At 42.7% G+C, this 27,923-nt stretch overlaps 1 protein-coding gene across 1 annotated transcript in view; it reads left to right on the top strand.

Annotated features, from left to right (window-relative positions):
* Positions 1–15,396: 15,396 nt before the first annotated feature.
* LOC142950807 (PDZ domain-containing protein 4-like) overlaps positions 15,397–27,923 on the top strand; it is a 37,189-nt gene continuing 24,662 nt past the window's right edge. Inside the window, exon 1 of the mRNA XM_076092413.1 lies at positions 15,397–15,456. Coding sequence (XP_075948528.1) covers positions 15,397–15,456 — 60 coding nt within the window. The remainder of the gene's footprint in view (positions 15,457–27,923) is intronic.

Raw genomic sequence — 27,923 nt, 5'->3', positions numbered from 1 at the left:
GATTCTATATTGAAAGTGTGGAAACGTTTCTGAAACATTTAAAAAAATCAAAAGCTGCTTATGTTTGAATAACAAAAAAGAAACGGTGTTCAGTTCAGTACAGAGCGTGTAGGAGAAGGAGGTAAATAAACTAGGAACCAAAAGAGGAACTGAGGAAATGAGGAGGGTAGTCAGGAAAAGGAGACACAAGAAGGAGGTAGGAGGAGGAAAAGAGAAGGCGGATAAACGGTCTCAGTGAGGAGGAAAGTAAGAAAATGTTCATCTGTAATAAAGTTATTAATTGGGTGCAGATTGATAATCTTAATTTGATTCATCAGATTAGTGGCCATCTCCCAACCAATCACCTCCCTCCTCTGCTTCACACGCCTCCTTGTGAGGAATGTAACTGTTAGGGATGATAAACACAACATCCTGGTCCTTCAGCCAGCGGCTCCGTTGCTCCGCTGCTCTCTGCTGGAGATGCTGTTGAACTACACCTTACATTAAAGTTTGGGTTTCATGTTACTCTGAGATACAAACAAACAAACGATTGATGACGTGAACACTGAACACCATACGTGACTTTCACACTTTATATTAAAGTGTTGGTTCTTTATATCTTTATAAGCATCACACGTCTGTGACTGAATATCAGGAACAAAAGGCCGAACCTCTATTTGAATTTAACGTTTTCAGAAAGTACAATGAAATAAGAGCATTTCATTGGTTGCTTTTCACTTCTTCATGCTTTCCCTTTAAAAACACCTGATACACATCTGACCTTTAATTAGACCGACAGGAGTTCTGTTTAAATATCCCTTTGAAGAAGAAGAAGAATGACAAAAAGGAAAAGGTAAAGCAACAGTCTGACCTTCAGATCGATCAGAGTCCCTAACCCCCCCCCCCTATATGTTGAGACTTAAAGCTGCTGAACAAATGGCTGCTGGTCCCATGAAGTCCTCTCAGACACAAGGAGGCAGCATCACTATTCAGCGCCAGCCAGCAGAGACACGCGGCTGGAGATTCAAACACATCACAGTTCTATACACGCTGCCTTCCCACAATGCAATGCACAGTAAAAGTAGAAGACCAACATTTAAAATAAAAAGTTGACAGAGTTCACAGCTCGCAAAACTCCCATAAACTCCTTATTTGATCCGCCATGTGTGGAGTTTGCAGATATGATGAGAAACACTGATTCATGTGGTTAGACTGAAAGCTGTCATACATTACAGGTTTATAGGTGTTGTGTTTTATGTTGATACATCACTTTCTGCATTCTATTCATGTATTAGCTGATTTTCAGTACACATTGAGTACGTTATAGGACCTTGATCCTTCACACGGTGTCTTCTGATCTTTACCTGCAGCACCGAAGGGAAACAAAGAGAGCAGCTGCTTTCAGAGGAGGCTGGTTGAGACTGTTGAACGTTGTGGACGTTTATCTGGAGAGGAGCTGCACGAGGACCCGGTACCAGCTCAGCTACTTGACTCAATGTTGTGAACGCATCGCTTTGGGTGAACGCTGGAAATAAAAAAAAAGGAGAACTTCTAACCTGGAGTTCTACCCTCAGTGATGGACCGGCTCCAGAAGGTGGCAGCAGAGAGAGAGAGAGAGAGAGAGAGAGAGAGAGAGAGAGAGAGAGAGAGAGAGAGAGAGAGATGTGACCAGCAACCTGCTGTTACGTGACTTTGTTAACAATTCGCTCCGATGTGTCGTATCTTTAAAGACGTCCACAGGATAAGAACAGATGAGACGTACTCTGGGGGTATCAGATGCAGATTGACAAGCGCTTTTCTGGGAGGATGACCTCTTGATTTCATTGACCCCTTGACCTTTGCTCCACAGCCACCTTCAGGGCAAGTTAACACAAAGTAGGAGAGAGTTCACAGTGACGGAGAGAGAGAAAGAGGTCGAAGGTATCGACCAGTTTAGCCTCCTCAGGTTTCACATCGTCCCCTCCTGAATTCAAGGCCCTGCAGCGTTAACGTGAGTCGTGCTGGTGGATGTCAGCGGCACGTAAACACCGTTAAATCCACCCGTTAAATCCACCACCACACTGACCTCAGTGATCATGTCTGAGAGGACAAAATGTCCTCAACACGATGAGGAACATCAGAGGTGTACTAATGAGCTTTACAGAAGGCTCCATGAGGAGTGTACAGGAAGTATGCTGAATATATACAGAGTACTTGTTTTGGTGTAAGTGTGACAAGATGAGCCTGTGCACACGGGCAACACGAGCAAAGGGAAGACATTTAGACAAACAATGAAGTTTACAAAACTGCAAATAAAGGATTAGATATCGATTCAGTGAGTAAAAACACAAACACAACAGAATGCGCTAAAAAACATCGACTGTTTATGAGAAGAGGACGTAGTCATCGTGACTCCACTCATTGGTTTGTAGACGGATGTTTTGAAGCCTCGGGTTTGGCGATTTCTCAGGTTTTTAGAGACCTGTCAATCACCGTGTAGCCCCGCCCTAAAGCATCCCCTGCTTTATGGTCTGTGTGACTCTAAATGGACCATAATGTACTAAATGAACATCATGCTGTATTGAAGAAGACTTGAAACTAGAGATTGAGACCATAAACTCATGTTTACAATGTTTACTGAGGTAATAAATCAAGAGAGAAGTAGAGTCATTTTCTCATAGACTTCTATACAACCAGAGGAGTCGCCCCCTGGTGGACACTAGACAGAATGCAGCTTTAACACATGAAGCTTTGACTTCACTCGGTAGAACCGGAGTTTGCCGTCTAGTAATAACTGTCATTAGAAAGCATGTAATTCTGAAATGTAGTCCTCTAAACTTAAAAACATAAAACCTATAATCATTCTCTAATCATAGCTGCTGAGAGCTGATGAATGCACTTTGTATGAAATAAATCAGGGAATGTTTACTGACACGTGTTGAAGCACATTTGTTCTGTGAGACGTGAACACCATCTGGAACATTGCTGCCTCTCATCTGTGCTCGGAGCCCTGCTGCAGCATCAGTCAGTGTTTAAACCATCAGCAGAATAATGAAGCTTCTCGTCTTCTCAAAGGTGAGAAACAACGCCTGCTGTCTTTTTCATTATGGGATGAATGATGCGCTGATCAATGAGCCTCTCTGTTGTTTCTTCATCAGCATCATCACACTAGTTTATCTTCACTCAATCTGACATACAAATACTCACTACAGCACCACATGTAGATTAATATGAATTCATATGAAAATAATCCCGTTTGTTTGATAAAAGCTGCAGCGTGCAGCTCTTTATTTCTTCCTCCTCTTACAAACTCAAAAACCTTTACAAATATACTTCATTTTACAGCATTTCTCTTCTTAATAATCTCTCTGTCGCTTCAATTTTCAGAGAATATAGATCGAGGAGGACAATTAACAAGATGTACTCCTTTCAGCCCTGAAGCCTGTTGACTCACTCTCCGTCCTCATTAAGGGTTTCTAGTCTTCTTCCAGCTATCACACATGTTAAGCGCTGCCGGCTGCTCGAGCTCCTTTTCAATCAGGAACAGTTGTGAAGATGAGTGGATGAGCACATTAAGGAGAGAAGAACCAATCAAACCTTTACTTCACCAGGTCAACAGTTCAGGTCAAACTGAGATATAATGCTCAAGGTTGACTACATGAAAATAATATTAAAAAACAAGACACCAAAAATCTAAATTCTACATCACAACGGTTTGATTTATGACATAAAATAATAGTAAAAATAAACAACTAAAATAAAAAAGGACGATTACAAGCTTTAGAATTCAAACATGAACAGCTGATGCTGGTGCTGGCATTCATGCCAGCACCAGCATCAGCATCAGCACCAGCATCAGCATCAGCACCAGCACCAGCATCAGCATCAGCACCAGCACCAGCACCAGCATCAGCATCAGCACCAGCACCAGCATCAGCAGAGCCTCCATCACGTTCTCCCGAGCTCGCTCTGCTTCAGCTCCAGCCGACCTCCGAGCTCAGCTCCTCACAGCCAGCGGACTTCTCCGTCTACACTGTGTGTAGAGGGAGCAGTGGGCTGCCAATGACAGGCGCCCGGGGAGCAGTTAGGGGTACAATGTCTTGCAATGTCTTGCTCAGGGACACTTCGACACAGGACACGGTGCAGCCGAGGATCGAACCGGTGACCTTTCGGTTGGCGGACAACCCTCTCTACCCAGTGAGCCACGATCGCCCCCAAAAAGCAGAGAGAAGTGAGAACAGACACATTCCTGCTTTCTGTCGTTCGGTTTTATCTTTTTAATTTTGTTTTGAATAAATCCAGCAGCATATAAATTGAAAGATGAATAGAACTGATTAGGAGGTGAAGGTGTGAGAGGGAACACGTTATCTGTCTCATTGAAGACGTCACATTCAGAGGCTGTGGCTGATTGAATGAACGTCTCATAATAAACAGAAGAAGAAGAACTGAGGTGATGTGAAGCGTCTTTCTCCTCCTTTTACTCTTCCTCCAGCCTCATGTTCTCATCTCCTCCTCTTCACCTCCATCACTACGATCGCTCTTCTCCCTTCACCTCCTCATCTTTTTCTCTCTTCCTCCTTTCATCTGATTTATTCTCCAACTTTTCTCTCGTCTCCTCTTCAGCCCTCATGAAGAGTTGGTGATGATACCTCACATTGTGTTAAATGATTTCTAAGTTATAAATGTTTTGTTATCGAGCGTTATCCCTTTCATACAAATTCACAAATGTAGTATTATTCTCTCTGTTTTCATACCTCACTGATGTGTTTCAGCGTCTACTCTCTTTATATCGTCTCTTTAACATTTGTAAAGCACTTTAAGCTTTTAAATAAAATGTAGTCGTATCATAATTATTATTATTATAGTTTTCAGTTTGCTCAAGACAGATATTTTTACCGTTGAATTATTGAAAACCTCGTTATTAGTCGAGCGGTTTTATCTCTGGAAGAGGATTATATCATAACAATAACTTCCTAATGTGTTCACTCCATTCCCTCAAATGTTAGCACTTTGAATCCAGTTTTTAATTTCTTAATAGAATGATTTATAGAATCAAACTGAACTCTACAGGAGAACGCTGCTTTACTTTGTGATCAAAGATGATTCCATCGAATGATTTGATCTGGTCAGAAAACGTCTCATAAATGATGCTGTCTAACTTACAGTCTCTCTGGTCTCCACTTCACCTCCCTGTAGCTGGTCAACACCCACAGCTATCTGTCTATGTGTGCGTGTCTATGTGTGCGTGTCTATGTGTGCGTGTCTATGTGTGCGTGTCTATGTGTGCGTGTCTATGTGTGCGTGTCTATGTGTGCGTGTCTATGTGTGCGTGTCTATGTGTGCGTGTCTATGTGTGCGTGTCTATGTGTGCGTGTCTATATGTGTGTGTGTTTTAAAGGCTGATGCTACAATCTGCTGCTGCTGAACTGTCACATCCAACCCCCCATTACATGTCTCTGCATGAGTGTGTGTGTGTGTGTGTGTGTGTATACAGTAGGTAGTCCATATGTGTACTTGATGATGAAGTCTACACTGTGTGTGTGTGTGTGTGACCTCTAACCCCAGAGTGTGTACCGGGTGGTAGACTGTTGAAGCTCTCAGACTGTCAGCATGTGAAGATTACAGCCTGTTTGTTCTGCAGAACCATTAACGTGTCCCCTGACACGCACACACACACACACACTAATTCATCCCACGACTACCACTTTCACCCTCTCACTCTTTCTCTCTGTTTTCCCTACATGCACACTCTAATTTATCCCTCGACTCTCTCTCTCTCTCTCTCTGTCTCTCTCTCTCTCTCTGTCTCTCTCTCTCTCTCTCTCTCTGTCTCTCTCTCTCTCTCTCTCTCCCCCTCCGACTATCCTATATGACTATATAGTGAGTGAGTGAGTGACAGAGAGAGAGAGAGAGAGAGAGAGAGAGAGAGAGAGACAGAGAGAGAGAGAGAGAGAGAGAGAGAGAGAGACAGAGAGACAGAGTGAGAGAGAGAGAGAGAGACAGAGTGAGAGAGACAGAGAGAGAGACATCGAGAGAGAGAGACAGAGTGAGAGACAGAGAGAGAGAGAGAGAGAGAGAGACAGAGTGAGAGACAGAGACAGAGTGAGAGAGAGAGAGACAGAGTGAGAGACAGAGTGAGAGACAGAGAGAGAGAGAGAGAGAGAGAGGGAGAGAGAGAGAGAGAGACAGAGTGAGAGACAGAGAGAGAGAGAGACAGAGTGAGAGACAGAGAGAGAGAGAGAGAGAGAGAGAGGGAGAGAGAGAGAGAGAGAGAGAGAGACAGAGTGAGAGACAGAGAGAGAGAGAGAGAGACAGAGTGAGAGACAGAGAGAGAGAGAGAGGGAGAGAGAGAGAGAGAGAGAGACAGAGTGAGAGACAGAGAGAGAGAGAGAGAGACAGAGTGAGAGACAGAGAGAGAGAGAGAGAGAGAGAGAGAGAGAGAGAGAGAGAGAGAGAGAGAGAGAGAGAGAGAGAGAGAGAGAGAGCTCTCCTGGTCTGTGCTGCCTTTATCAAGATTGAAAGCACTAATAAAGTTTTACGGAGCTTCTGTGCTGTTTCACACTCTCGTGCACGTGTTCAACACGTCCGCTACTCACGACGTGATCGATGGTTTTATTCGTGATGTGAAAGCTCAGAAACATCGACCTTGTTCTGAAAAGAAAGACATCGTTTGCATCCTCTGTGAAAGTTTGAAACATGATATTAACGTGCAAAGTTATTGTGCTGAAGCAGCGAAGAGCTGATCAAATATTGATCCTGAAGGTTTTTGCTTCTCGCAGCAACAAACTGATAAAAATATTAAATAAAAGCTAAATGACATGAAAACGAGCATTCACACAGTGCGCATGATAAAGACTGATGTGTGTGTGTTACAGTATTTATGATGGATGTATACAGAACACACACACACACACGCGCACACACACACACACACACACACACACACACACAATGAAGTGGCAGAGAAAAATAGATGTTTGGGCTGCAGATTCGCTTCAACACACATCAACAGAGGTTCAGTCAACAGAGTGTGTGTGTGTGTGTGTGTGTGTGTGTGTTACACACCTAGCAGAAACACAACAGCCACGACAATGTGTGTGTGTGACAGGCGTGACAGAGTGTTGACATTGCAGAGGCATCTCACCCACTCCCTCTCTCTCTAAGTCTGTCTCTCTCCCCCTCTATCTATCTATCCCTCTCTTTCTCTCCATCTCCCTGGGGGAGAGGGAGACACAGAGACACAGAGACACTCTCTGTGTGTCGATGTAATTACTGAGTCGAGCTGATAAAGTGCTCTCTCAGGACTCACCATCAGCAGGGAGGAGGAGGAGCAGCAGAGGAAGATGGGAGGAGGAGGAGGAGGAAGAGAGGTGGATGGATAGAGGACGGAGAAGATGAAGAGATAGAAGGAAAAAGGAGGAAATAACAGAGCAAGGGAACACATGAGCAGAGGAGGACGAGGAGGAAAAGGATGAGGGGAGGAAGAGAAGGAGAAGGGTTTGAATAAGGAGGTAAATATAGAGAGGGAGGTGATGAGGAGAGGGGAGGTGTATTGATTCAGTATGACAGCAGGGATGTATTTCATTATGATAGAGCTGCAGTCACACCATAAGCACACACACACACACACACACACACACACACACACACACACACACACACTATTATTCGCTAGCAGCTTTGAGCTAAATGCTATATTATGTTTCTATTTTAGTCTCCACTGGGCTCTGTTAGTATCTCTTCTATTATAGTATTTTATTGTTATTGTCTTCTATTTTGCAATGTTGTCAGTGTCATTTATTTTGCACTTTCTATTGTTATCATTCTATTGTTCATAAAGGTGTATCTTTGTATTCTATTCTTCTGTTGTAATCTTAAATGCAGAGTTTCCTTCATGAATAAAGTTCTGTCTCCTCTTTTAGTCAGGCTTCATGAAGGACGCCTCTTAGCTCCTTCGCCTCGTTCAGCGGCTGCATCGTTGCTCTTCTCTGGTTCTCTGCCTCCAGCTGCTGTTTGCTCGCTAGCTGACGGACAGCAGCTATCTTTAGTTGCCTAGAAACAGCAGAGGAACACTGATGGGTGATCAGCTGCAGCTGGTAATCACTCCAATTAACAATCAATATGTGCTGTTGTAGCTGTAATGAGATCAGAGTGTTGATTTGTCTCATCGGTCACACACACCACCATGTGCTCCATGTTTCATGTCTTCAACTGGATTGTTTATGAATAGTCATTAAAAACATGTATATTAATAATGTATGTTAATGTGAGGATACTTCATGAAAATGTGTATGTCTGTGTGTGTGTGTGTGTGTCTGTGTGTGTGAGAGAGAGAGAGTTATACAGGGAGGATTAAATTAAATTAAATTCATATAAATGTCAGCAAAGGTCATTTACTAAGAGACAAATTGGTTTAGAAAACACACACACACACACACATTTTCATGACTTTTGGGGACATCGCATTGACTTATATTCCTTTTCTGGAGACTTACCCTCACCACTACCAGCCTAACCCTTATCTAAACCTGAACTAACCTTACCATAACTATACATTTTTCACGCTAAAATGTAATGATTTATGTTTATGTTATGGGGAAGTGTATATTGTCACCAAAAGGAAGGAGAGGTCCCACAATGTGACTGTGTAATCAGATTAATTTCCCTACAAGACTGGTAATACCATCCATCAACCTCCGGTTCAGTAAAGAGAAGTCAAAGCTTCATGTGTTGAAGCTGCATTCTCTCTAGTGTCCACCAGGGGGCGACTCCTCTGGTTGTATAGAAGTCTATGAGAAAATGACTCTACTTCTCTCTTGATTTATTACCTCAGTAAACATTGTAAACATGAGTTTATGGTCTCAATCTCTAGTTTCAAGTCTTCTTCAATACAGCATGATGTTCATTTAGTACATTATGGTCCATTTAGAGTCAAACAGACCATAAAGCAGGGGATGCTTTACGGCGGGGCTACACGGTGATTGACAGGTCTCTACCAGAGACGTATACGGCGTCTCTACGTCACTCCTCCTCAGTCCAGATATGTCACTTCCTGTTAATTTGCTGCAAAAAACAACAACACGGGGACGGCCGTAATCCAAAATGGCGACGGTGAAATCACCAAACTCAAGGCTTTAAAACATCAGTCCACAAACCAATGAGTGACGTCACCATGACTACTTCTACTGCTTATATTCAGTTTATGAGTTAAACGCGACGGTTGAATGTTTATCTCCTTCTAACTCTCTGGTTAACGAGTATCACTCTCACAACGTTTCACCACGACGAGCTCCAAACCCACTGAAGCAGCCTGAAGACGAAGAACATCTGAAACCTTTGAGAGTCTGAGGAGCAGAGACGGACAGTTATCGGACCATTATCAGCTGAATTCTGGGAAGACCGAACTTCCTTCAGTAACGTATTTAAACCCAAAGCATCTGTTCCTGAACCAAACTAAGTTGTTTCCTCTGAAGACGGAAGTTATGTTGAAGAGATTGCTTGCATGCAATGAGCGGACATTGACATTGAAATCCAAACTGTAATGACTTGCTGTTTATTTATGGAGGACTTCCAGCAGTATCTCTGTGTTTCATAATAACCAGCATACAGTGAAATGTGCTGTAATGTAATGAACTACAGCAATATTGTATTTATATGAAATCTTGTGTTTTCTACTCTTTGTTTTTAGCAGAAGTAGATTTGATTACCTTTTGTAAATAAACTGTAACATGGTCTCTACTTTACAGTTATTCTACTATCACATACTGTAATCCAATATACGATAATATACTGTTCAATTAAATCACAGTATAGCTGCACCGTGATTCAACAGTAAAGTACTTGTGAAAAGTGAGAAACTTTACGTAAGATATCACATGAGCTGTTCATGTGGTCACGATGCCGCCTTGTTTCTCTCTCTGACAGCAGGAGGAGATGAAAGATGCGCTGCAGCTCAGACACACAGCTGCTGACCTAACCTGAGGAACAGGAGCAGCTTCCACACATCATCACCGATGGAATAAAGGAGTAAACACACGCATGGTGTCTCCTCTGCTCCAGCTCTGCAGATGGAGTTTATGTTCGACACGTTCACCAGAGAAACTCAAACCGTCCCGCTGCTTCAAAGCTCTTAAAGGTGACATCTAGAAGATGAGAGGATTCCTCCTGACAGACGATAACAGACACAAGAACATGTTTACACGAGTGAAAGCAGAGGAACACTTGAGTGTCACAGATGAATGAACAGGTAAGGAACAATAAGAAGAGAGAGAGAGAGAGCGAGAGAGAGAGAGAGAGAGAGAGTAAAAGGGAAGGAGGAGGGGAGGAGACGAGCAGGGATTCAGAGGAGGTGGGAGGGAGAAGCCGAGGAGGAGGAAGAGGGGGGCATCGCGGGGAGGAAAATGAATTGCCGGCTGCAGGTTATTGGTTGGCTGTGCTGCCGTGGAGGCTGCTGTTGTTCCAGCGCCGGCAGGATGCTGCAGAAGAAGAAGAGAGAGCAGCGAGCAGAGAGCTGCAGCGCTGCAGTCTGCTGATTCTGGATCCTTCCACCGGCCCATCGTACATCTGTGAGGAGCGAGGAAGAGGAGACGCTGGATCTGTCTGTATTCTGAAGGAGGGAAGGAAAGCAGAGGAGGAGGAGGAAGGAGGAAGGACGCCCATGAGGAAGCTTTGCCCAGACGAAGATCACCTTCTGTGGGCTGATTCCCCCGGGGAAATCAAGCAGTGGATGGCTCTTAAAACATCTGAAAGGTGCAACTTGGATCTTTAAAAGAGATTTAAAATCAAATCACTGCTTATTTTCACCAGCAGCAACAGGAAGGATGAAGTCCAGATTTGTACTTTTGTCATTTTTGTTTGTTTAAAAGTGTTTAAAATGTGGAGCTGCAGTAAGAACATTAGAATTTGTTCCTGAAATCAGTTTGTTTCTAACAGGTGATTGTTGTGCAGCGTTCGATCATTTCTAGATCAATGTTGGGCTGCAGTGAACTTTCTTCTGTCGTTATTAATGAATCTAAAAGCTATTTTCTTCATAATCATTTAGTCCAAAAAATGTTAGAAAATAGTCACATTGTGCATGAAAGAATCGAAATGATGTTTTTCAGTCGATGTTTTGTTTCTCCAACAAACTCAAGAATATTTGATTTAATCGGTCAAAGAAAAGCAGTTGATCCTCAGAACCTGGAGCGAGGTATCGTTTGGTATCTTTGCTCAGAAGACGTAGATCGATCACCAAAATTGTTGCCTAATAATATTCCGGTGACGTAATAATGAAGCGGTTCTTAATCTTTACTGTTTAGACCAACGTCTGCTGTTACACGTGTCAGTTCAACCAAAGCTTCTTTGTGTTTCATTTGAATCATCTTAGAGACTGAAGCTGGTCTGAAGAATCGAGCAGAAGAAAGATAGAAACACGTTTCCTCTGGTTAACGTTCTGATGAAATCATGCGACAGATCGAACTCACTGATCCACCGACTCATCGCTTCAGCTCTGAAGACTGAAACAGGTCCAGGTCTTTGTGCAGATCTGTTTCACTCCTTTCAGAATCAGAGATGTTTAGATTACCGACAGACATGAGGATCTAAAGGAGAGCTGTGTGTCGGTGAAGACGATCCTTCACCGACACACAGCTGGAGAGAACATCTGTCAGATTTGAGTAAAAGTCAAGAGATTCTCGTTTCCTCACAACACATTCTGGCTTATGAAATCAATTCTTAAGCTTGTTCGACTTCTCTCTTGGTATCGAACAGGAAGAGAAGGTAAAAAAAAAAATCTAAAATCTAAGACATCCCCCAAAAGTAGGAAGCGTGTGTGTGTTCGTGTCCTTCATCCAATCAGTGTGTAAGACAGGAGGAATCTCTCTCTCTCTGTTTTTCTGTCCAGGAGCGAAACTAAGCCGGATTTAACCTTTGTGGAGAAATGAGGGAGCAGCAGAGGAAGACGAGGGATGAAGGGAGGAAGAGGAGAGGAGAGGAGGATCTAGGATCCAGCTCAGTCTGACACACACTCCTGGGAGAGGAAGAGGAGGAGCAAGAGGGTTTTTGGGAGAATAAAGTGAGATTCATCGCACGCTGAAGTTTGCTGAATCAGAAGCGTCTCCAGCTCTCTGCATCGTCAGACCTGACGGAGGATTTGGGGATTTTAGAGAAATTCTGTTCAGCAGAGGATGTAAAGACGAACGCTTGATCAAAGAACCTGAGATATTCCCTCAGGGGAGCTGGGCGGTTGTCCCCAAATACACCAATGTTTTACATATCGTTGGAGAGAAGAGACTTTCTGGGCACCAACAAGTCAAACAGAACAAACAGGATCCATCCGGTTCTTTTAATCGTTCCTCTTCTCTCTGCATCACCGGCCCACCTCGGCGTACACAGAGCTGCTGCTGACAGATAGCAGCTGCAGAGAGACAGAGGTAGACTCACAGAAGCAGATACGTCGTGTTCAGTGACAGCAGCAGCAGGTAATACAGGCTGAACCTGCAGAGCTTCAAACCGCTTCACTCTGCAAAGCCTCAGCTGAGGAAGCAGCAGCGATCTCCTGCCCATGCTGTTATACGTTCACGTCTCTTAGGACGGACAGTAAACGCACCGCAGCCGGTTAGAAAAGATCGAAATATGGAATGAATGTTTCATCTTCAAAGCAAAAGCAAAGACGTCAGAGTTTACGATGAAGTGATTTCAAATGTCAAAGTAGGACTTGAGGAATAAGCAGAGCGGCTGATCCTCCTTTAACTGAACCACCGGACTGATGATGAAACAAGTATCCACCATATACCTGAGAGACCTGAGAGACCTGAGAGACGGTCTGTGCGTAAGAAGGGAAAAGTAGTGAAGACGAGTGCAAACTGTCAGAAGAAATATCAAATCACTCAACATAAAAGAGCAGAAACACGGTTATTGATCTCAGATTATTTGTGTCTGCAAACAAACATCAGACTTCACAAAAACCTCTTTGAGAAACTTGTAATCGTTTTGAGGATTGTGAGGATTCTCCCACAAAGACGTCATCGATGTTCGTATGAAGTCTGAACTTCAGCGACTGAAAGCACAAACAGACGACTCACTTCTACTGTGTGCTGTCCGTTAAGCACAAATACAAACAGAAGGCCAATATTTACTTTTACTTTACATTTTAAAAACTTCAGTCACAGCAGTTCACAGATGAGCAGGTCGACTCTAAAACGCCGTTTGAGCACAAATTAGGATAAATATTCACAAGCTGGAAGTAAAGTTCTGCTTTTCAGTTCAGTGAGAACAAACTGTGTTCAGATCAGTTTCACTCTCACCTGAAGATTCAGCTGAAAGTGTCTTTTTATGATTTTTAAAGAGGTTTTTGTATCGATTAATAGCACAAGCAAACATTAACAGTTTACTCTGGTTTGAGACGAGATCTGGATCTTTGAGGAAGAATTCTCAAGAAGTCGACAAAACAAATGTTTTTCTTTGAGCTGGTTTCTGGTGCGTCAGAGCTCAGTTCAGTTCAGATGAATTATTGTCAGCAATGCTTCAGTATTTCTCCTCAGCCTGATCCAGAAACATAAATCTCACTGTTCTCCGTTACTAATATTTAATATCATCCTCTCTCGTCAGTTTGGGGAGAAAGGAAGTTGTTTTAATCGCTCGCTGATGTTCAGATGAATTATTGAACTGAACAAGAAGCTGCTGGAGTTCTTATTCTTCTTCTTCATGTCTTATTAATCGCCTCTGGCCTCGTTTCCACTGCGGCTTAAACCTCAGGGGACAGAAAACGAAACATTTGGCTGAAGATATTTAACATTGAAGTGTTCAGTAAAGATTAGTGAGCGATTACAGCCGTAAAGAAAGGAACCACAGCTGTTCTTTAATAAGCAGCTTTATGAGAGCAGGAGAACCACACATTCAGTCAGGGAAATTAAAGAATAGTTCTTTTTGACATTTTATGTGCAGTTTGCAGGAAGACGCTAATAACTCAAATAAAAAGCATACACACAGAATCCCTAAAAAGCAGCACTTGTGTTGGATCTGTGACTCAGGAGGTGTCACTTTTACTGGAAACAGAACTTTTTACCTTCATTTGATTTCATGTCTCTGTGACATTTGAGCGGCACACAGCAGGAAGATATTCACCTTTTTGTCAAATGTGTTTAAAACCGGAGAAACAGAAATATTTGGTCACAAATATTTCATATTTTTGTACATTTTGACCTGATAAAAGCATTTTCCTTCCCCTCTGTTTTTCCAACAAACCAGCCTGCTCGACTCGTTTCAGTTGAAAACAACTCAACACGTTAAATATCTCAAACACTGAAAACACTTCAAGGCATCAAGATTTAGATCAAGAACATTTTGACTTTTTGCTGGAAAACTGCAGCTGAAAATGTGTTTATGACACACGAACGACCAACTGAAACCAAACACTGTCGCAGGTGAAGAGTGTGTAGCATCTTCATCCTCCACCACCTTCATCCTCATCACCATCACCATCAGGAGCAATTCTGCAGGAGTTTATTTTCTACAATTCTACGTTTGAAGCACAAGCTGAGGAGCTTTTGCCTCTTCATCTTCCCCCCTCCCTCCCTCTTCCCCCCTCTTCCTCCCCTGCGGTGGTGAAACAATCTGCCGCGCATGAATACAAATTAATTTTGTCCACGGTGATGAAAAGACACAGCGCCTCGCCTCCAGCAGATAGAAGCTGTTTACTGAGAGGAGCCGACAGAACTTCATGGAAACAACAAGAGAAGAAAACAAAGCTGAACGACGTCGTCCTCCTTTTGTCTTCTGTTTCATCAACGTTTCTAAGTGCGGGGGAGGAACATTAGAAACACAGCGGTGGGCACAGAGCTTCTGTCTTCAGAGTGACGGAGACAAGAAGAAAAGACAGGAAGTGAACTTTTGATCAGAAGTGACGCTTTGATGTCTTTGATGAAAGCTTTCAGTAAACTTAAAGAAGCACATTTTGAGATGAAGTGGCTTCATTTTTCTGTGGAAAGTTAAACTACAGTCTCTCACCTTTGAGCATGTTTTCCAGCAGGAATTCACTTTGATGAGTTTCTGTTTGCAGAAGAACCACTGAAGCTCCACAGATAATGCTGAAAACAGGAGACGACGTTTGAATCTCACTGGAGCTTCTTTGTGAACTGGTTGAACTGATTTCTCTGAGGTTTCATGGTCGACGTTTAGAAAGGACGAGCGTGGCTCTTCCTACATGAAGGACCTTTGTCAGCACGGATTACACGTTCATCCACATTTCAAGTTGTCTGAAATCTGGAGAGTTTCTCATAGCTTCGAAAAGAAAGGGGTGAACAACGAGGGAAAAAAAAGAGAGTGAAGACACACCCGAGGGCCGCAGATTTGGAGGTTAAAGGTCATACTGAGCTGGATTATCGATACGGAGCGTCAGGGACCTGCAGAGGACAGAGGACAGAGGACATAAGACGAGGAGACAGCGACACAGACGTCATCATGGGCTGCAACATGTGTGTGGTCAAACGGCCGGAGGAGCAGTACAGGATCATGTTCCAGGTAAGACGACCAATCAAATCTCTTATATTAAAGGAATATAAAGTTCCATCAACATAAACTTCATATCGCCTCAAACCATTTTCTAAATCTTTCCTTTCAGGCAGCAAAGTTATCTTCAGACCGGAAACTAGAATATTTATCACGGTCAACATGGAGTTACTAAAATGATGTCATATGTTGCGTTCAAATGACCCTGAGAGCAGAGGACACTTCAGAGCTCTGATATGGTGTGTTCAAGGAAGCTCGGATATCTGAGAACTGGCAGTTTTAAAGCTTCGCTATGATAAATGCAGGGCTGCAACTACTGACTTTGGTCAGTATTGATCTTTACTAATTATTAAAATGAAGTAAAAAGATGTTTTTTGTTTTGTTGCTGGCACATTGACGTCGTTTTTTTAATGTAAAGGTTGTTTGTGCTACAGGGAAAGCACTGAAAATGGAATTTATCATTATTACAACATAATCTGGATTAATAAAGGTCTTCAGACTAGATCTTAACTCAGGCCACAGAGCAGGCTGGAGATGAGGTAATAACGCAGGTGTTGCCTCGGGCCCGTCGTCCTCCAGAGGTGCTTCATGAAGTCTAAAATACACTCTGGAGCTGGGGGCCTCGGGGCCCTGAAGGCTCCTTCTGGCTGCTCATCAGCCTGCAGCTAAAACAAGCTGCAGAAACAATCGTGTGTTTGATCGTTTGAAAGACTTTTCATAACAACTTCTGCTTCCATCTGCACACAATAATAACAATTATAGTTTTAAGTCACAGGAAGGAAGTAAAATGTGTCACTGAGGTCTCGTCCTCGCCCCCATTTCTGAGTTTATTGTACAATTACTTATTACAAAAGCTGTCGGTATTTCATAGCTGACATTTGTTTTTACACTAATTATTTTAATTATACTAATTATACGAATTTTTTTTTGGGGGGGGGGGTTCTGCTATGGCAAAAAGAAAGGATTTAACATGGAGGTGTGTTTAAGGGATGGAGAAGTTCACACGAGAGAAGAGGAAGTGAAACGTGAATTCACCGTCTTTTGTTATCGAGAGAGGAATGAAGGTGCGTGCGTGCGTGCGTGCGTGTGTGTGTGTGTGTGTGTGTGTGTGTGTGTGTGTGTGTGTGTGTGTGTTATGTTAAAGAGGAAACAGAACCATTCATCACTGCAGGTCGGTCTCGTTACTCTGTAAAGGTCAGCGTGTTACTCTGCTGGGACTTTTTCTCTTTTTTGGTCCAGTGGCGGCTGAAAGTCACAGAGGACAGAAACCTCACAGTTCATCTGCACGCTGCACAAATACTTACATTTTATGATGATTCATTCTGAGCGTATATATATACACATACTATACTATACATATTCTGCCAGCTCTGATGTGATCAGCACTGTTCAGTATGTTGTGTTGTACAGTGATTCAGTACTCATATCACACTTTCTAGTATCAGCGTATGTCCGTCTTCAATAAACTCACAAATGCAAAGTGATTGATAACTGATTGATCACATTATTACCAATAATCTTCATTAAAACTGTTCATTAAATCCTTCCATGGATCCCTCAAACCCTCCAAACCGAGTCCCTATACCCCAAACCCACAACCAATGCTGCTGGTTGTCATTATAGGGAGCCCAGTGGAGCTGTCCATGGTGCTGAACCCTGGTTTGAGACTGTAGTCTGATTACACTGTTCTTTACTGTGATTACTGGAGCTGTCCATGGTGCTGAACCCTGGTTTGAGACTGTAGTCTGATTACACTGTTCTTTACTCTGATTACTGGAGCTGTCCATGGTGCTGAACCCTGGTTTGAGACTGTAGTCTGATTACACTGTTCTTTACTCTGATTACTGGAGCTGTCCATGGGGCTCGGACCAGTCAAACTGGTGCTCTCTTTCTTTTCCCATTGAACAGTAACTGTGTCGCCTTTGCTTCAGATCTCATTTCAACCTGGATCATTTTGGTTTGTTGGACCAATTGAACACATTACTAGATATTTATAAAAGCTAAAGCAAATATAATTAAATACACAATATGCCCGTCTAGGTAGATCTGGTCAAAATCACTATTGAAAACTTTTACCAGCGGAGTTTGGGTAACTGAGTTTTACTTCTAATATTGATATTTTAGCTGGCTCCCTTTTGGCGTGACTGTTTATCAGTCTGTTCTTTTGTAGCAGAAGGCTAAATATAATATTTATATTATATTTATAATATCAGTTTGTAATGGTGGACCTTTAATGCTCTGGATGTCTCTTTAGAAGATAAACTAATTTAAAGCTGTTTTGGTGCCTTTGAGCCAGGCTCCCTGTGTAACGGTGTGAAACTGCATACTCTAATGTTAAGATGGGTTTTCTGAATAAATGAAGTCGATGTATTATTATAACAAACTTCACAAGCATTTTAGTGGTTACTGCTGCCGCTCAGCGTGTCCAGTTCAGGAAATGTGTCAAACCTCCAACTGCACATGTTTCTGAGGAGCTGCAGGTCTGAGCTCCTCAGAAAACACACACTTTCAATCTTCTTTCATCTCCCTCACAACTCTAAACTTTCTTCCTCACAAGAGAACATTTTACACAAACAACCACATTTAGGCAAATCAATCCTCCGAGTCCTCTCCTGCCGAGGAACACACGTCTCTTTGTGTTCTCCGGTGTGTGTTTCACCAGAGACCGAGAGGCTGAGAGAACACAGTGCTCTCATGTGTATTTATACAAGTCAGATTCACAGTTACACTTCAATACACCCTTCAAATCTCATACATACACACTCCTTTCCCTCTTTTACAAATACATGAACACAGTTTAACATAGTTTCTTCAATCAAATTTCAAATGACCTAATTCCCTCCCTCACATTAAAAGCATCATCACCTCCATCTCATTTGTGTCTCTGGTCCCGTGAGCTTTGCTGGAGCGGTTTTAAAACCCGGACCCATCGGGATTCTGTTTTTCCAGCATGTTGTGTGTTGTTGTGTAGCTACTCAGAACTGTGGCCGTGTTATACTGAACTGACTGAGGTGCAGAGCTGCTGATTTATAAAAAGGGACACACGCATGCACGCACGCACGCACGCACGCACGCACGCACGCACGCACGCACGCACGCACACACACACACACACACACACACACACACACACACACACACACACACACACACACACACACACACACACACACACACACACACACACACACACACACACACTTCATCTGAGGTTTTGGTTTCTACACTCTCTCCTTGATTGTTAAACATCATTACCATCTTCACTAGGTCACCGCACACAAAGGATTCACATTCATTATAAAGCTGTTGTGTTCTGATTGATTGGCGCTCCAAAGGGAGCAACATTAACCCCCAACACACACACATTACATATCTCTCCTCCCTCTCACACACAAACATCATCTGTTTCATATTCTTCAACAGTTTGGAATCTGAACGTTCTGATTAAAATATGAATATAAACCAAACTACGACTCGACTATCAGGTCATAATGAGACTGAAGTGAAGACCTGCAGACACAAAGATGACAAAACCTCTTCACCAGCCGGCATGTTGGGAGGAAAACACTTAAAGGAACAGTGTCGCATTTAGAGGGTGCTACTGGCAGAAATATAATATAATATTAAAGAGGCGCTGGATTATTTGCACAATATGAGCATGTGTGTGTTATGTGTGTGTTATCAACACGATATCTACATTTAATTTAAATATCACGGTTATCATCAACAATCTGTTGTTAACGATAGAATTACTTTCTTTGTGTAGTTCAGTCGCAGATACTCAGTTGTTTTCAATAATGGACAGAAAACAGACACTAAGTGGACTTCATGGAGAGAAAGTAGAGACGCCCTCTCATACGCAGCCAAGGTGACAGGGGGCATTGTTTGTGTGTGTGTGTGTGTGTGTGTGTGTGTGTGTGTGTGTGTGTGTGTGTGATTAATGAGGTCTGTAATGGATTCTTATGACCTCATGAGATTTGAAGAGGAGATGATAAGCAATCACACACACACACACACACACACACACACACACACACACACACACACACACACACACACACACACACACACACACACACACACACACACACACACACAGGTTGATTCAGTCTCAACGATGAGCTAATTTTAGACGTGGTATTAAACAGCGCTCACAAAATCAATGGAAAGATGTGATTGGATGCAAACGTGGGTTTGCTTCACGCTGGAAGCGGAGGTTTCATAGAAATGCACTTAACTTGAGTGAGTTTAGAGGGGGGGGGGGCAGTGTAGGTCACAGCTCCAGTTTTACCTGCTATGTTTTGGAGTTCCCTCTGGTAAACACTTCAGTTATATGTCTTGGGCTTTTATTGTGAAAGGTAAAAAGGAGAAATAAAGTTTACCGTCTCGACTACGGAGCCTGCATGTAGTTTCACACTATAGTGCACATTTTGTTACGATGCATTTGTTGATGCTTTTATTCAAGGTGCAAAAGCTAAACAAAATGGACCTTGTTCTGAAAAAAAGCTGTTTTTTTGCTGCGTAATATTTGCTTTCTGTGAAAAATAACTGATGACGAGAACAACAGTTCAAGAAAATATTGAGAAACGCAAGAAACCCCCCTAGTGAGTAAAGGGCTTAAAGCAGGAGAGCAGAGTTCACACCCGGCCTCAGACCTGCAGCAACAACAGCAGACTACAAACACTGTGGAGACTCTAAACACAGAGCGAAGAGAGAGAACACCGCGCCTCATCCTCCACTCTGAATACATGACAGATAATCGGTTATATTTGGAATGAAATGAGAGAAAAAACGAGTGTGATTAATAAAACGGTTGAGAAAAGATGTGATTAGAGTTCAGATTAATGTGGAATATGGAAGTCACTTGTTTTTGTTCATTTTTTGTGAATAGAATCTACGTCCTCACTAAACGCTGAGATGATGTTTCGTGTAAACGTCTCTCCGGTGGCTTCGGCTCCGTCTGTCTGAGTGAAACTAAACAGCTGCTGGAGAGCAAAGAAGACCTGAAAACACCTGACGGGAAGAAATCAAACGGCAGGAATCAAACCGAGCAAATCAAAGAGAGAGAGGTGTGTGTGTGTGTGTGTGTGTGTGTGTGTGTGTGTGTGTGTGTGTGTGTGTGTGTGTGTGTGTGTGTGAGAGTGGTGAAGCTGACAAGTGTAGAGGCTTATTTTATTCCATTTTCCTCACTGCCTGGACCTGTCTGGACATCAACACCCCCCCCCCCCCCACACACACACACACACACTTCTTGTCCTTCATTTATTTATATCTCTCTCTCTCTCTTTCTGCCTGAATGTTTTTCTTTTCCTCCGTCTCTAGATTCTTGTTTTTTCTGTCCATCGATATCTTTTCCTCCGTCTCTATTTCTGATTCTCTCGTCTCTTCGTCTCTATTCTCTCACTCTCTTGTCCTTCTATGTTCCTCTCTTTTTCTCCATCTCTTCTAGTTTTTTTCTTTCTTCCTCTTCCTCCACCTCTCTGACTCTTCTTATTGATGTCATCCTTCACTCCCCCATCTCTGTTTTCAATCTTCTATTGTTTTCCCTCTCTTCTCCTCTTCCAGTCCCTCCATTCCATTACCCCCCCCCCCCCCCCCCCCCCCCATCTCTCTCTCTAGTGATGTTATTTGTAATTTTGCATCGACAGATTTCATCAAACTTTTTATTCTGCAGGTATAATAAAACTATTTATAATAACTATTATGCTGCAGACAAAATGTTTTACTTTTATTCATAATAACAGTAAATATGACTCTACAAGACAACACTGAACCTATTAATATGCACTATTCATTATTGTGGTTATTTGTGTTCCCCTCTCTCTTTCTCCATTCATCACTCTCACCTCTTGTTTGTCTCTTTGTACGACAGTATGAACCTCTTTTCTCCTCTTGTTTCTCTCCCCTCTAGTACCCCCCCCCCCCCCCATCTCAGTCACCTCTTCTCTTCACTTTGCTGTCAGATTTGTCTCAATGGGATGATGTTGCCACGGTAACCAGGGCTATTAGGGAAGCCGTATTTATGCTTTCTCATACTGGAGCTGGCAGATCTGCTGTAATGAGCACACAGACACGCACACGCACACGCACACACACACACACACACACACACACACACACACGCACACACACACACACACACACACACACGCACACACACACACACACAGAGAGACAAAGAGAGAGAAAAAAACCCACACGTTGCTTTTCTAAACGACTTTACTGAGAGAGAGAGAGAGAGAGAGAGAGAGAGAGAGAGAGAGAGAGAGAGAGAGAGAGAGCAACATTTGTTCAACAGAACTGAGGGTTTATTCTGCCATTTAGAGTCAAAACTAAACTAAGCTAAAACTGAACTGTTAAAACTAGCGCTGTTACAAATATTCAGATACGTACTGTGGATACTGTCGGCTAGTTGCTCCCCGAGACTTGCAGACTTTATGCTAAGCTAATCTAAGCTGAGCATAACCTGACCCCAGCTCTGTGCTAAACTACTCAAATTATTTGAGCTGTGGTGTCTGACTGTTGTGCAGTTAACTTTGTTCTTTTTTTTTTTAAACGGCAGCCTAACACTAAGCTAAGCTAACTCCTAGCAGAATTTTAGCTGCGCCACTGTTAAACTCACACAGTGCTACCATTTGAATGTCCAGTGTAACTGATGCTATGAAGCTTTGCCACAAAACATCTAATAGAATACCCATCAACCGAAATGTGACTCGGATTTTGGTGGGAACAAAACAAACATAATCTGCCCATGTTACCAAGACACTAATTATATTGTTTTACTGACACATCATGTCAATATCGTCACGGAGCGATACGAGACACGACAGTTCAGACGAAAACAGATAAGAAGTCTCTGCTGACGTTGTGATCACAGACTGTAGATAAGAAGTGGACGTAGTGACGTCTCTCATCAGTTTGTGGACTGATGTTTTGAAGCCTCAAGTTCAGTGATTTGTCCGTCGCCACATTGTTTTTTTTCACAACCAGTGAACAGGAAGTGACCATATCTGGACTGAGGAGGAGTGATGTAAAGACGCCGTATACGTCTCAGGTAGAGACCTGTCAATCACTGTGTAGCCCCCGCCCTAAAGCATCCCCTGCTTTATGGTCTGTTTGACTCTAAATGGACCATAATGTACTAAATGAACATCATGCTGTATTGAAGAAGACTTGAAACTAGAGATTGAGATCATAAACTCATGTTTACAATGTTTACTGAGGTAATAAATCAAGAGAGAAGTAGAGTCATTTTCTCATAGACTTCTATACAACCAGAGGAGTCGCCCCCTGGTGGACACTAGAGAGAATGCAGCTTTAAGACATGAAGCATCGACTTCACTTTAAAGAACCGGAGGTTGTCTCCTGGTAATGCTGCTCAGTACTGTCAGTTTATTTTAACCTGTCTCCCAAAGCTCAGAGCCACGTGGAGTAAAAGCCTTTGAAGCAACACGAGAAGAAGAAGGAACCCATCCCCTCACATCATTTGCATGTTTGTCTTTAAGGACTCTCTCAGAGTTGTCAAAAAGACATTAGTCTTAATGGGCTGTCGGCTCATTAGGCCATCAGCAGCGGAGAGAAGAAACACTCTGGGGACAGAATCGCCTCGTTTGTATTCAGCTGCGGCTCTGAGCTGAAACACCAGGTGGTAACATGTTGATACAACTCCCATGATGCACTGCTGCTGCATCTACGAGAGGAAATACTGAAGTCATAGTCCAACGTAGGATGGAAAAATGTCACCGGACATTTAAGCCAGTTTTGAGGATGAAAGATAATGCTGAAGCTGTACTTGATCCATTAAAAGTCATTCATCAAACAGAAACATGAGAATCATGTGTGTCCGATGTTCTGTATCAAAGTGAGCTGAAGGTTTTGAGGTTTTGAGCCGTTTGTCAGAAACGATGACGAGCATTAAGAATAACTATAAACAGACCATCTCGTTTACTGATGTAGGTCACATCAGTAAACTGGTTCAGAGCCAGATAGAAGTTCCTCACAGTCACTTTAATTAAATCTGAAATCCTCCACCGGACAATGAAACTGAGGAACATTTGCATTCACGTGTGTTTGGCAGCACATGACTGTTAAACCACTGATGACCATCAACTATTTGTTGAAAGATTTTACTTTAATTGTAATCAGGACCGCCAGCTCCAACACCACCCATTCATCCACATGCAGCAGTGTGTTCACTCTCACACTTTATTTCTGTTGTATTCAACATGAGACATTTCACCATGTTGTTAAAAGCATTCAGCTTAAGAAAGAAATGGTCTCATGTGTTTTAATAAACTATTATCTTCTTTGTCTTTCCATCCGCTAACGGATCACATAATGTCCACGACCTCCCGATAAACATTTGCATGAGAATGAGACGCCGTCAGACTCCATCATCTGTAAGGACGGCTCAGATCATCAGGAGGGGAAACGACGGCACGGATCAGCGTCGTGTGTTTAAGATGCACGACTCCACAGCCCACACGAGAGGGAATCCGTGTGTTTGAACCCGGAGCGGCGCAGCGCGTGTCACTCTGCCGTCTGTATGCAGAGACGGTATCAAGCGCAGCGCGGAGACGCATCCGGCTCAGCATACGGAACATAGACGTGTTCATGGACGCTGTTGGGATCCATCACCGTGATGGGAACATTCTGACATTATTAGTTTATCTTTACCCATGAGCAAGGCACTGAACTGCTCAGTGTGACTGTATGGAGTTAATAAAAGTAATGTTTTTATGAAAAAAACAACCCAATATGGCAGTGATTCACGTTCATGCTCTGTGGATTTACATAATGGCCACATGACTAAAATAATGTCACACATGTCATGCGGCTGAAAGCTAATATCACGCTATTTAAATGATTCATGTTTTCATATTTCCATGCTTTGTTGGCTTTTTGCAGGAATGAAAGGTAATCACTGTATGATGTGATGGCTGTGAGGGCGGCAAATGTTTCTGATGACGAGCTGCAGAGCGAAATCTGAATAATGTCGATGTTTGATGCACAGATTGTATAAAGAATTTGCATCTATATATCTATCTATGTCAGTATATACATATATATAAATATATATGTATATACTGTATACCCCGTCTGAATCTGAATAGACCTTTTCTCATTTGACTTTCCAAATATCACGAAACACATCCTTCCAGTCTATGGATGCAATCAGTTAAAGTAGTAGTGGTCCAGGTTTTGCGATATCCGTCTCAGAGTAAAGTCCTTTACACACAGAGCGCATCAACATATTTCAAACTGTTGTTTTTAACTTCTTTCAATATTAGGCAGCGAAACAGCAACGTCATCAAGGCATCACAAAATCACTTTATGGTGAACACAGATTTAAAAACGTACACTGTAGTGTACAACAACAACTGTATTAGTCCAGATCCACTCCTTCCTTTCACAATAAAAGCCCTAACCACATCTCTGCAGCTAGATTTCTACTGGACGAAGCTGATTTCACTCGGTTTCTTATGGGCTTGTACATGACAAGGATATATATATATATATATATATATATATATATATATATATATATATATATATATATATATATATATATATATATATAATCTCCTGTCTGAGATCCTTGTCATGTACAAGCCAAGGTGTTTTTGTTTGTGCCTGTCAATGTGCTTTGTTGTGGATTATTGTTGCTTTGACGGAAGCGTCGGTGAAATATCTGGAAGGTGAAATGTAAAAGTGTTTAGATTATGAATCATAAATCTGAGTGTTTCTAATAAGGAAGAGCTTTGTTCAGCTGTGTTTCTCCTCTGAGTGGATGTGTGCTGAGGTGAGTGCTCTCCTCCTGTGTGGAGGCTTCATGTAGTCAATGAAAAGCTTTCATCTTCACAATGAAAGCAGGCCTGTTTATTGAGATGCTGTTATTATCCAGAGGATTTGATTATAATTATCATAACTTGAGCGTAGTGACTGATTGGACCACGTTGGCAGAAATAACAGTTTGTGGTATTTAATGATTCTCCTTCTCCTGCCACATAGTTGCTTTATTCCATTAAGAATATCTTCAGGATCAAGTGTCAGCAGGACACCTGCTTCCATAGTTCCATAGATGATTTAATCTGTTTATTTTCTGTATCTGTGTGAGCAGCAATCAGAGGTTTGCAGTTTGACAGTCATGCTTTTGGAACAGTCACGATAAACCTTGTTCCTGTGGGATGTGTTATTGATACTTCTGCGTGTTGTTTCGTCTGCATCCTCTGTCTCCGTAGTTTGATGCTCTACAGCTCTCTGACTCACACTGAACAGAAGTCACTGCTCCACAGAGGCGGTCTGGTCTTTGTAGTCATCTTCTCTGCTGCTCTCTGACTCGATCTCTTGACTTGATTAGACTTAAAGTCCAGAAGATTGATGGAGGTGAGGGGTGACTGGAAAGAGAGACAAAGACTGAAAGTAGAAATCTCTCTCCTCCTCTCTCCAACTTTCATCTTCCCTCTCTGGTGTTTTGCATTTCCCCCCCCCCCCCCCCTTTATTTTCTCCCTTTAGTTCCATTTATTCCCAGTTTCGTACGATTTCATCTCTCTGGATTCAACCTTCATCTCTTTCTCTCTGACCGCTCTCTTCCTTTAGCTCCCCCTCTCTCGGGTATGATTATGGTATCTATGCTTTCCCCTCGGCATGCTGGGAATGAAAAATGGATCCTCCGTCCCGTCTCTTTCTCCACAGTGTGTGTGTCTGTGTGTGTGTGTGTGTGTGTGTGTGTGTGTGTGTGTGTGTGTGTGTGTGTGTGTGTGATCATGCACTGTAGGGAGTGCGTGGGTGAAAGAGATAAATGCCACAGGAAAGTGTGTTGATGTGGAACTATTTCTGTGTGTGTGTGTGTGTGTGTGTGTGTTGATAGATGTGGAGGAAGTGTGTGTTGATGGAACCAGTAAATAGTTAATGAGCAGGGAGGAGGAGTGCGCTGAAGCCCCAGGAGGTGATATTGATGGAGACTTTGACGTGCATGGCGACAACAATGCAGGACAGTGAAAGTAACGACCATCAGCTCCATATGTTGCTGATCCCAACAGTTTACAGCTGCTGCTTGTGAGTCAGATTTACAAACCCAGCGGGACAGTAAGCCGAAGGCACGCCTTCTGATTCGGTCGTCAATACTTTCATTTTAATTCGGTTCTGCTGTCTGTTTACATGCCAGGCCTCATTGTGAGGCGGGGGGGGGGGGGGGGGGGCTATTTCTGTCTGTTGGTGCAACTAGTTAGTCCAAAGATAAATGACGCAACATCTTCTACAAGTGCCGTGAAACACAATGCATTCATGTTCCCGAGGATGGACCGTAATGAGAAAAATATAGATTTTCGTTGCATAACATCGGCGTCCGGTCAGCAGACTTACATTTGCACAAAATAAACACAAAGTACAGCTGAAGCTGATGGTCGACAGTTGGTCATAAAACAACCAAAGTTCTGACCTCATGATGGCGCTGAAGGAACATTGAAGGATCACCAGGGTCAGTGAGATCCATTGAGTGACTGACGTCTGTAGGAAACAACACAGCGATCAGCCCCTAACCCTAACCCTAACCCTTAACCCTTAACCCCTAACCCTAACCCTAACCCTTAACCCCTAACCCTTAACCCCTAACCCTAACCCTAACCCTTAACCCTTAACCCTAACCCCAACCCCAACAGAAGCTTGGATATTTAATTCAGCACCAAAGTGGTGACCAACAGAACAACACGTGGACTGTTTAAATAACATATTACCTGAAGTAACATACTCATTGACAGGGCTATAATAGGTAATAAAGAACATGTTTAATTAATTATTAATTAAACATTTGATTCCATTCTCTCCTCTCTGGGACTGAATCAATTAGAAATGAATCCACCAGCATAACTAATCAATACTGACTGAAGTGTTATGGAACATAATGAAGACACAGACGGCTTTCTGATCTATAAAACCATCAACATTGAACCAGTGATGAAGTCCAGCCTCAAGCTTCCAAGACTCAAAAGTCAAGGTTACTTTTCTAACTAGCCTCCTACATGGTGTCAAATAACACAGAACTTAGGAATTATTGACTGCTAACTGTTGACAGAGATCAAATATTCCATATTGATGAAAACACAACAGTCTCCTCCTGACTGAGCTGCTTCCTGTTCAGACTAACATGAAGCTCCAGCAGAAGAGAACACTCAGCTCTTTCCTCCCGTTCAGTTATTAATTTCACACTTCACTTAGCTGTGATTTCTGTCGAGCTAATGTGGCCGAGCCGGGACTCGTATCGTCCCTGTGACACACACACACACACACACACACACACACACACACACACACACACACACACACACACACACACACACACACACACACACACACACACACACACACACACACCAAATCCCAGCAGAAGAAACAAAGACAACGATACTGGAGTTCTGCATCAGTAAACCGGCCAGTCCTCAGTCCCCAAATTCCAGGCTGACCTACTTAATGACAATCA

The sequence above is a fragment of the Anarhichas minor genome, unplaced genomic scaffold (genome assembly GCF_050575085.1).
Source record: "Anarhichas minor isolate MPS153535 unplaced genomic scaffold, ASM5057508v1 ptg000003l, whole genome shotgun sequence".
In the NCBI taxonomy this organism is placed as follows: domain Eukaryota; kingdom Metazoa; phylum Chordata; class Actinopteri; order Perciformes; family Anarhichadidae; genus Anarhichas; species Anarhichas minor.
Note: the sequence above shows the minus strand (reverse complement) of the source record. Positions and strands in the feature narration are given on the sequence as shown.